Genomic DNA, 12,500 nt, shown 5'->3' on the forward strand with positions numbered 1-12,500 from the left:
AGAGTTTTTGAGGGGCGGTTGAGAAATAACGTAAGGAACGACCCCACACAAACAGACGGCAAATAGGATGTGCCAAACAGTGCCTCCTTAGAGGCTCGTTTCCCCGCTGTGCCTGAGGGGGAGGGAGAGGGGGAGGGGGGTTAGGAGGTTTCTTAGGGGGAGGAAAGATAAGTGAAGGAGAGAGACCGTTATGTTGGGTATACCGATATCTTGAAAATAAAACATTTAAATACATTAATGATGTTAAAATTACTAACATAAATATCAATATCATTAAATAAAAATGTTAAAATTCCCGATATATTAACATCATTTCTTAGAATGTTGATTATTCAGAGAGAGAGAGAGAGAGAGAGAAGAGAGGAGAGAGAGAGAGAGAGAGAGAGAGAGAGAGAGAGAGAGAGAGAGCGTGTCTATCACAGATCTCTCAGTAGTGTTTCTTAGAAAACTTCTTGTATGAATTAGCTCTCGGTTTAGTCGAGAGCATGCGAGCGCGCAAATGGCAGATTCACATTAAATTTCAATCCAGAATCCAATTGAAATTAAGTTTACTTATATCATAGCAAGCAGTCATGTACACTATCTATTTCCACCTGTTCATATTTATTTAAATTATTTGTTATTGATAATTTCTTATTGGTCATTATTTGGTGGTCACATTTAATGTAATTTATATTTTGTGATTTGTTATTCAATCACTCGTATTTGTTATTTTCTTGATCATATTTTGCTATTATATCCTGTCTTTTAGAAGTAGTGATTTTCAAGTAGTCATTTTATAATATTGTACATTATATCATCTTCATTCATATCAAGTCACTTATTAAAATGCTATTTTATAGCTGACATTTATGTTGTCATTTCCTCATTATATATAATACCACATTTAAAGTCAACTAGAATATTACCAATGTCAATATACGTTTCTTTATCACTGAATCATTTAAAGGTTTAAAGGGCCCTGATGAATGGCAGAGGCAAGGGACAGTGACATTGCCCTATCGAGGAGGACAATGCCCTTGAGATTAACCATATATACATGATCATCGCCCAAGCCCCTCTCCACCCAAGCTAGAACCAAGGAGGGCCAGCCAATGGTTGCTCATGACTCAGCAGATTGACCTATAGGCTCCCCCAAACCCCACATCCTTAGTTCACAAGGATGGTGAGGTTACAGCGACCAAAGAAACTAACGAGTTTGAACGGGACTCAGATAACATTGTCATTTTAAATGGCTACATCTACAATGAAGTCATTTATAACAATATCTAAAATGTTTCCATTAATAATGTTATCTTTAATAAAACTGTTATTTACCAAGTGGCAATTTACAATACAGAAATACTATCACTTCTAGAGAGCCAACCCCTCTCAAAACCACAATCTAGGGTTGTGGTGGGCGATGTGGTAACGTCCCTGACATGTGACCGCCAGACTGGGGTTCGGGCCTGCACAAACTAGTTAGTTTCTTTGGTCGCTGCAACCTCACCATCCTTGTGAGCTAAGGATGAGGGGTTTTGGGGAAGCCTATAGGTCTATCTGCTGAGTCATCAGCAGCCATTGCCTGGATCTCCTTGGTCCTATCTTGGGTGAAGAGGGGGCGTGGGCGCTAATCATATGTATATATGGTCAGTCTCTAGGGCATTGTCACTGTCCCTTGCCTCTGCCATCCATGAGCCGACTTTAAACCTTCAAATAGACACTCAAATTGTTTACTCAGTCTGATGAATGCACACTTGTGGCTAACTTGGCCCTTGATATATTCCATAAATAATTGTGATTGCATATTATGAATAAATTATTAGGGTCTGTTGACATAGCGAAAGTATTAATGAGGTGGTGGGTCATCATCTACCTGTTGCTTTGTCGTTCAATAATATATTTTTGTTGATTCAATATGATCCTGAATTCAAAATATACATTGAGATATCCAAAATACCCTCCATGTACACGTACACATAAGCACACACACACACTATATATATATATATATATATATATATATATATATATATATATATATATATATATATATATATATATATATATATATATACATATATATATATATATATATATATATATATATATATATATACATATATATATATATATATATATATATATATATATATATATATATATATATATATTGTGTACACACACACACACACACACACATATATATATATATATATATATATATATATATATATATATATATATATATATATATATATATATATATACATATATATATAATTTACATGGCAGGTTTACTAAAATGCTTGCCTCTAGAAATATTCGTATATGTATTCGTGACTTTGGATGCATAATATAAAACTATATTTCTGTAGCTTTGTTTAGCTCATTTTGAATATTAATAGCGAAATTAATAATAATTTTCTTCAGTTTTTCTCCCTAATTTACCGATTTCATTTGTACTGATAGAATCAATACAATTTACCATGTCTTATAAATTATACCACTAAAAAAAAAGATTGAATATATCACCATTGTTTATTACTTTATCCGTATATATGGTCAGAAACATCTCTAGAATGCAGCTCAAATTGACTCAAATTAAATCGATATCCTTCGGAGGACCCAGCTTGTATCCTAAAAAACATCCTTTATATCAATCCCCACCTTCATCCCCAACATTCCTCAGTATCTTCCCCACCGATCTTCCCATCAGCATCATCATTATTCAAGAAGCAGGGCTAGAAGGGAAGGAAAGATGGGGAAGAAAAAAAAGAGAGCTTTCTAAGGATATCATTTACGAGGTGAATGCGTTCTTTCAACAAACTTGAGGCGTCTCTCTCTCTCTCTCTCTCTCTCTCTCTCTCTCTCTCTCTCTCTCTCTCTCTCTCTCTCTCTCTCTCTCGTCCACTTCCACCGTTGCTATCTTTTGCTGCTACGACTCTTACTCAAGTACACAAACACATACAAATTTAAAAAAAATAATAACTAGTACCTGTAATTTTCTTATCTAATACTGGAGATAAGAAGACCATTTATATGTCGTAAATACTTACGAGAGAGAGAGAGAGAGAGAGAGAGAGAGAGAGAGAGAGAGAGAGAGAGTGAATATCCCCTTAAAAACTTAAAGGGCTCCGTTATATCTACAAAATTCTAAAGTTAAGTCAGACGTTGGGCATCATCATCTATGGGTAAAAAGAAAGTGGTAATTTTCATCATTTTTCAAAAATTTGACTGTTAAAACGTAACTTAAACTACGTGGTTTTATAGAAGGCATGCTGAATTACCTTTCAGAGTATTAATTAACACTTTATTACTATAAAAATTCATACGTTACCTTCAATAAGTTATGGGACACAGTTGGCGACTTTCAAAAGTAATTCTTAGTAAGTGTCAAAAGTAAGTTATACGATTAACTTTTAAAAGTAAAGCACATTTTGTTTTCTTATTTTAACATGGAGGTGCGTCCTCCATTTTATCCGTATTATTATGACATCTAGTTTTCATCATCATCTCCTCCAACGCCTTTTGACGCAAAGGGCCTCAGTTAGATTTCACCAGTCGTCTCTATTTTGAGCTTTTAAATCAATATTTCTCCATTCATCATCTCCTACTTGCTAGATCTACCAACTCTTCTAGTGCCTTGTGGAGCCCAGTTAAACGTTTGGTGAACTAATCTCTCTTGGGGAGTAGGAAGAGCATATCTAAACCATCTTCATCTACCCCTGACCATGATCTCAATCACATATGACACTCGGGTAATCTCTCTTATAGTTTCATTTCTAATCCAGTCCTACCATTCAATTCGCAAAATTCTTCTGAGGGCTAGTTTTAGACATTCTAATTTTTAACAGACTGGCTGTAACTTTGAAACTAACTATCTAATCACCCCTGAAAGATTAAAATTCAACCAACTTCACTTGGCCAAGATAAAAATTCTATAAACCGATAGTATATCTATGTATTTTATTATTTTGAATGCTGTATACGTAACAAAAAATGAAAAAAAGTTACAAAACTACAAGAAATTATAGCTATTGACATGGTGTTGAAGTTACAAAAGTGCAAGAAATTATAGCTATTGACATGATGTTAAAGTTACAAAACTACAAGAAACTATAGCTATTGACATGATATTTTGATTCAAGACCCTGTTGAAATTGGGTTATAACATGGAATGCTGTGATTTTAACAATAAATTGCGTTGATTTAAAAAACATAATTTTAAGCTCAAAGATAAAATCTTAATAAATGTTATTTTTTCCAGGTTGGGTGCGGTTGTAATGGCGCTTATAATAGGAGCCAGGGCCAGTTTGGACATGGCCCAAATTCGGCAGGAGGGAGGCCGAATCATCACGTCTTCAACCCTGGCGTGGTTAGAGGGTTCTTCCAGAGGCCATCCCCACGCAGTCCAGGTCAATGAAGATGACCCGGTTACTGTGTGGTGCAGAGCTCAGAAACACACTCACTGGATGGCAGGTTCGATGCAGGGAGGCGTTTGTACTGTTCCATACTTCAATAACCCACTAAGAGCTTCAGACAAGTTTGAAATCTTGATATCCGTGAACGGGTCTGCAAAGGTCAGGTATATGGAATGGGACCGATACCTAGCGCCCCCTCACAATGCCGTAGCAGCACAGGCAAAGCTATTCCTGGCGGTGCGCACGGGTGAAAACGGATATCCCGAGGCTGGATTTTTGTCACCCGTGGAAAGGAGAGTTCACCTGGTGTCTGGAAATTCTGTGGAGGTGGTCGACAAGGCAATGGTCCTGGTTGAGGACCAGCCAGTTAGGTATGACTTAAGGGGTGTCAATCTGGACACCAGTAGGACCTCGGTAAAGCATGAAGATAAAGAGCTCGCTTCTGCCAAGCTCTTGAACCCTGGTCCAACACGACAACACGTTGTGGAAGCTAGGGATGTTGTGGTAGCTCATCTGTCTTACTGGGGACAAGTTAAAGGTACGTACACAGGTCTTCCAGCACATGTAGTATCCCCTCCTCCGGACAATGATGAAAGAGATATCTACTGGGGAATTCAAAATGAATTTGACAGCGCACACAGAGAGTTGCTCGAGTACAGCCTCCCTCCCGGAACAGGGGTCAACGTCAAAATGATAGGAACAATTCGTAAAACAGAGGCCCCTTACTACGCAACACTGACAGCTGTTTATGAAGATGGTGACCAAACTTCAAGAGTTATAGAAGGCTTGCATATGGACCGACGACTCATCTTACTCCGTGCCGAGTATTCCCGACCCTACTTCCTTAACAACAACACAGAGCTAGACATTGCTGAACAATCTTCAATTCTCTACAAGTCCACAACAACAACAACAACCACATCTACTTCTACTACAACGACTACAACACCTGACCCACCAAAGATATCTATGGTTGGACCTGAGAAACCAAAAAGTGACTCATTAAGTACAACATCAGAGCAAGAACTGGTGGTGACCCTCAATAGTTCTGGGTTAACTAAAGCCCGAGTAAGCCTTGTATTCCTACCATCATTATTACTTGCAATTGTCACTCAGTGTTTGTCAACTATGAGCCCTTGAAACAAGTTAATTTGTCTACCACTCTAAAAATAAATGTAATTCTGGATACTTATAATTTGAAAACAATAAGCTGCTGGGCTTAACCAAAACATAAAAAAACTAGATATGTGATATTTTCTTCAGAAACGAAAGTGCATCACTGGAGATCTTTGAAATAAAAACAATCTCTCGGAAATATTTCAGGATATAATACCTTAGATAATTAATGTACATTTATGTAAACTGCAGGAGTAACCAATGATGTCCTTAAACCTTTCATTCATGTACTTTAGTAGTAATTAGAAAGTTGTCTCTTGCATATTTCTTGCAGTGCACAGCACAAACAGGAAGAAAAGTATATATTACATATAAAAACTATAAATAAATCCCTTTTAACTCCCACAAGCCTTAGTAAGGCTTGCTATACACTTTCTTAACTATTGGCAATCAAATGCCCATCATGGAGTCAATTTACTGCTAAAAAGAATTAAATGATATAATCCACTTCTGTCACTGCAAGAACATTTCAATGATATATAATGACCAGTACTACAGATACATAGAAAGGTCTCACATGAGTTTTATGGTGCCACCAATGGCGACGTTCAGACAAGCATGCAATCCTTTAGTCGAAACCATCAGTTCTCTGCTCTTTTCACCTTAACTAGACTCTCTTTCATAGCGATAACTATATGGTGGGCCATTTTCTCAGGATATCAACACCAGAAAAGCAAAAAGGAAAAACGTCAAAAATGTTTCTCATTTTCTACTTCTATGACTATCTACCTATCTTTCTATCTCTTGGGTAAACGGCTTCTGTTTTCCACTGTGAGGTGGGTGTAGGAGTTCAGTCTAGATTGTTGGTAATCTGGGCTCTCTCCTCATAGGAGACCAAACAGGAGAAAATCCCTGTTTGTCAGAGTGAACAAGCAGTAAAGCTTAGAATGAGCTCACGATGACATGAATAAGTGGATCTAAATGTTTTCATTCACAATTATATTGGAAGTGCGACTGAGGTAGCGTGAAAGCGTGTATATAAATACTAAGTGTATAAGTTTTATTGTACATTGCAGATAATTATCTATTGATGAAATGCTTTTTCTCTCTGATCATCAGAATGCTGGTGTCTCTCCTATACATTGCAGGCGTATTATTTATTTCTCAAGATTATCTTTGTTCTCAATAACCTGTAGTATCTTAAACTTACTAATATCTCAAGAAGTTCCACAATCAAGAGGAACTCAAGGGATCTTATCAACAACTCACAAACATTCTTCAGAGACTTGATCTCCAAACGTACACAAGCAGTACACGATACACTAATATCCAAAGTGGCGACATGACTTATGATTAAAACGTACTAATGTGCAGTCTACTAACGCTTATGAATATTCAAAATACAACATTGTGTTTGCTTAGGGCCTCTCAATAGTGCAGAAAGTGATAATGTATGGTCTTTGACGCTTATTTTTTTTTCTCTTATTTACTGGAAACCGACAATGCACAAGACACCCGCGGGTGAAAGCGACAAGCACATATTTCGTATACTTTCGCTTTGCGATACGTTGATATTGTAAGAGGACGTTTGTGTGTGTGGAAAATGACGTTCGAGGGAAACTATTTCTTTTAAATGTCGGAAATGTAAGTAATGATAAGAGAGTGCGTTCAGTTACAAGTAATGTTTGACGGAGAATATATTATTTAGTAGTTATCTGATATCTATAGGTGGCATATTCAGGGAAAGTATCTTTTACACAGCGTGACGAAAAACTGAGAGGGATTCATTAACAGGAATTTACCATTCGTTATAATTAATATCCCTGCTTTTACTTTACAGATTTTATCATCATGATTATCATTACCAGTACTACTAAGTTAAATATTTATTAGAAGTGACAGACTTCATATCTGATAAATAGCAATAATAGGGATAGATTCTATCATTAATCTTTATTACAATTACTGTTTATATTTCTTTTGACGGAGAGGAGCGAGAGTTCCTGAAATCTAAAAAAAAATCCACAATATATTATAATTTCGAAAAATCGACACATCAGGGTCTTGATGCAATATTGCCATTTTGGCCAATACTGTACAATTGTTAACTGAACGCACTTTATGGTATAAGGGTTCTCGTTGGCTTCTGATATTAACAGTGACAATGTATGCATGTAATTTTGAGGCGCTGATGTGGGAGTATTTTCTCTATGAAGTTAAGAGACTTTGGACCCCATAATGAATGGAGGAAAGTTGATAAAGAGTTAAAAGTCGAGGGCTACAAAGTAGCTGCAGCTTGGAGGCAGAAGGAAACTGTAAATACCCTTTCGTAATGCCTACACTGCATTGCATAGGGAACACTGTCGACACTAACACCCAAAAAGGGCATAGTGATATTGTGCATGTAATGTATTGAAAATGTTTTTATATAAAGCTTGCTTATTGAATGCAATCACTGTTACCTAAATAGGGTCAAGAGGAAGTTACTGTCGATGGGGAGAGGTCAGATGGGGTCACTGTTATTGTCATTTACAGGTCATGTGTTTGTTTGTCGTGTTATAGGTAATGAAAGTATAATGGATACAGGCAGTGGAAAGCTATAAACTTTTAACTCTAGGTGGAAGAATTTGTACCTGTCCGTGTAATAATGATAATAATAATAATAAATAAAAATGTGAAATAACAAACCTTGTTTTTATTTACCTTCTTAACAAAAAAAAAATCTAATTCAATATAGTTTTCACAGGCCAAAAATAAATTTTGAATTATTTCAAGTTAACATAACATGTTTAACCATGAATTGTTATATAGCAGTATCCTGCATCATTATTTGTGACAAAATTTTGCCTCATAAATTGTGACAAAATGTTCGCAACAAATTACATGAAAATCTTGGGCTTGCAAATTTACTATGCAATAAAACACTAAAAAATATGGAGGCAAAACAATTAGCTATTTCCTGATCAAGTTATATGACATTCAGCTTTATTTCTAAGACGATTTCAGAAAAAATGAAGTCAAATTCTGAAGGAAATCTGAAAACTGTAAACACTAAAAATCACGAAGCCAAAAATCTATATCTTTGAAATGATATTTCGATTTTTTTTTGTACCTATTTTCAAATAGCAATGCTCACCTTCATAACCTAAAGGTTGACTTTCTAATGAAATTTCAAGTTGAAAAAAGTCAAATAAGAGGGAATTACTGATCATACGTATCAGTTAAGGTAAATCCCAACTTTTCTGCAAATCTACTTAAAAGCTTTTAAACACTGAAAAATAAAATAACAAATATTCTGATATATAAAAAATAAAAAAAAAATCGTAGTCAATATTGAATTTCTATCCCAGCATTTTGGCAAAAAATATATTTTTTCCTGCTGAAGCAACATTTTCGACTTAAGTAAATTACATCTTTATGGCTGAAGCCAATTTCCATCTCTTAAAAGTAGGTAAGTTACATATAGTTGGTATATTTGAAGTAAATTGTAACTTTTCTCACGAGAAGAATCGGGCTTTTTCGATAAAATAATTTCAAATCTAGTGAATTACAACTTTTAGACAAAGAAAAATTACATTTCTATGAAAATTACTGTTCGACTAAAGAAAATTACAACTTTTTGACTAAAGGAAATCACATCTTTTCGATTAACAGAAGTTACAACTTTCAATGTAAAAAAAATACTACTTTTCTACTAAAGGAAATTACAACTTTTCAACTAAATGAAGTTAAAATTTTCGATTTAAGCAAATTACAATTTTCCTAGAAAATAATACTACTTTTCGACTAAAGGAAATTACAATTTTTCAAGTAAAAACTGCTGCTTTTCAACTAAAGGAAATTACAACTTTTCGACTAATAAAATTACAAATTTTCTATTAAAATAATATTTATTTTTCAACTAAAGGAAATCACAACTTTCCGACTAAACGAAATTACAACTTTTCTAGTAAAAAAAATACTACTTTTCAAGTAAAGAAAATTACAACTTTTCGAATAAACGAAATTGCAACTTTTTTTTTTTTTTTAGCAAAAACTACTACTTTTCAATTAAACAAAATTACAACTTATCTAGCAATAAATACTACTTTTCAAGTAAAGAAAATTACAACTTTTCGAATAAACGAAATTACAACTTTTCTAGAAAAAAACTACTGCTTTTCAAATAAAATTACAACTTTTCTAGCAAAAAAAAAAAAATAAAACTACTTTTCAAGTAAAGAAAATTACAACTTTCCGAATAAACGAAATTACAACTTTTCTAGCAAAAACTACTACTTTTCAACTAAACAAAAATACAACTTTTATAGCAAAAAATACTATTTTTCAAGTAAATAAAATTACAACTTTTCGAATAAACGAAATTACAACTTTTCTAGCAAAAACTACTACTTTTCAACTAAAGGAAATTATAACTTTTCTAAAAAAAAAAAAAAAAAAAAAAAAAAAAAACTACAACTTTTCAACTAAACGAAATTACAACGTTTCTAGCAAATAAATACTACTTTTCAAGTAAAGAAAATTACAACTTTTCGAATAAACGAAAATACAACTTTTCTAGCAAAAACTAATACTTTTCAACTGAACGAAATTACAACTTTTCTAGCAAAAACTACTACTTTTCAAGTAAAGAAAATTACAACATTTCGAATAAACGAGATTACAATTTTTCTAGCAAAACTACTACTTTTCAACCAAACGAAATTACAACTTTTCAAGCCAAAAAATGCTGCTTTTCAACTAAAGAAAATTAAAACTTTTCGACTTACCGAACTACAACTTTACAATATTAATAATTTACAAGTATTCAATTAATGCAAAAATCAAGCTATGAGAGAGAGAGAGAGAGAGAGAGAGAGAGAGAGAGAGAGAGAGAGAGAGAGAGAGAGAGAGAGAGAAGAGGCTAAATACCCATGATACAAACACTCATTAACAAAAAAAAATGATACAGAAAAGAGTAAATATATAAATGCGTCAATTAAACAAACAAAAGGTTAGAGTAAACAAATTGTATTCATTAGTTTACGCTTAATAAATAGTACTGATAAGAAATGCATTTTACAAAGGCAAAAAAAAAAAAAAAAAGGTAAAAATGTGTATCAATATATGCAAAAGTCCTTCATGGCTATATGATCAGACAATGTTACTCAAGATGAGACATCTGCATACGAGAACAAAAATAAAATAAAATAAAATATAAAAATAAAAACAGAAAAATGTATCAAATGGAAAAAAAAATTCGTGAAGAAAATTAAAGTATGTGCAAAAGTACTATATAGGTATGTTATCAATGTTAATCAAGGTAAGACACCTGAATAAATAAAAAAAAATTGAATATGAAAAAATCAAAAAGAAACAAAAAGGATTAAATAGGAAAAAGATTCGTGAAAAAAAAAATAAAGTTGCGATATAAATGTCTATTTAGTATCTGCAAAAATACTTTATAGGGTTATGATCAGTCAATGTTAATCATTATAAGACATCTGAATTAAAAAGAAAAAAAAAACGGAACGAATATATAAATAAATCAAGATTAAGAAAAGGGTATCAAATAGGACAAAAATTCTGGAACCAAAAAAAATTTAAATTAGCGATATATAAATTGCCACAATGACAATTAGAATAAATGCTTAAAGGAGGGAAAAACCTGTAAATGAAAAATTGGAGCATTAGTACAAATGAACAATTTAACCGAACTTCATGAAGAATGGCTTCATGTTTGGAGTGGATAGTTACTTCCCGAGGGTACCTGGGTCAACATGGGTGGTACAGTTGGCATCATTAATTCCGATACCCTGACGTTTTCTTTGCTTCCTATGAAGAGTACCAGAATTAATTAAGCCAACTGTACAATACACAAAAAACTAAAGGGGCACTAAGTGACCTTGACCTTGACAATCAAAAATTTAATCATTTCCAACTTTTTACATAACAGTTAATCCCTGTAAGTTTCATTACTCTAAGATTAAAATTGTAGTGAGAAAGCTGTTCACAAACAAACACACAATCATGGGGTATAACATAACCTTCCAAGTTCGTTGGCGGAGGTAAAAAAAAAAAATCTAGATATATGAATCACACTTCAAATTCACTTTAATTTGATGCACTTTTCACATTCCTCGTCATAAAAACTTCTAAATCTACAATAGACGTGTATTATTTTCTCATAGTAAACAGCTAATCGGACACACTTTTGTACAGATCCTCCGAGATATATATTTAGAACATACTTGAAGATAAAGTAGTATAGAATTACCAGCTGCATTGCTTACACTGACACAACACTTTCAAGAGAATAGCCAGATGACCCACACCTTCGGATACACTGATCTGCATAAAAATATCAAGTGTCTGGTTAAGAGTTATCAATTATAGGATCACTTTGCAAAATAATGCACCGATATTAAAGGCACTTGGGTCATCTTGAAAAAAAAAAAAAAACCGCTTTATAAATCTGGAGACCATTTCTTCTGGACACTTTACTGTTAAGTTATTGATGAAACTTCGAGGAAATTTGAGAAATCTTGAATATCCTGGAAGAGGCACACTTAATAAGGCCAAACTACTTCGATGACCCAAATGTTAGGTCCTTCTTTGACAATTCAATTGATTAAATTGATACGCTCAGCTTTCTTGGGCAAAATTCCACGGAAGTGATCTGATAATCAAGTGTGAAATATATTAAAGAAGAAGGTGGAAGGAGGTAAATCAATCATTATTATTATTATTTGTCAAGCTACAACCCTAGCTGGAAAAGCCGGGTGCTATATGCCCAGGAGCCCCAACAGGGAAAATAGAACAGTGAGGAAAGGAAACAAGGAAAAATAAAATCCTTTAAGAACCGTAACATTAAAATAAATATTTCCTATATAAACCATAAAACTTTAACAAAACAAGAGGAGAAATAAAATAAGATAGTGTTCCCGGGTGTACCCTCAAGCAAGAGAACTCTAACCCAAAGAGTGGAAGACCATGGTACAG

General features: G+C 33.7%; 1 protein-coding gene across 1 annotated transcript; it reads left to right on the plus strand.

Moving 5' to 3' along the window:
- The first annotated feature begins 4,212 nt into the window (after positions 1 to 4,212).
- Positions 4,213 to 7,123, plus strand: LOC137622178 (protein unzipped-like). Its single transcript, XM_068352616.1, has one exon. It carries the CDS (start codon positions 4,266 to 4,268, stop codon positions 5,541 to 5,543), a length of 1,278 nt encoding a protein of 425 aa, XP_068208717.1. The 5' UTR covers positions 4,213 to 4,265; the 3' UTR covers positions 5,544 to 7,123.
- Positions 7,124 to 12,500: the final 5,377 nt, after the last annotated feature.

The sequence above is a fragment of the Palaemon carinicauda genome, chromosome 29 (assembly GCF_036898095.1).
Source record: "Palaemon carinicauda isolate YSFRI2023 chromosome 29, ASM3689809v2, whole genome shotgun sequence".
NCBI lineage: Eukaryota > Metazoa > Arthropoda > Malacostraca > Decapoda > Palaemonidae > Palaemon > Palaemon carinicauda.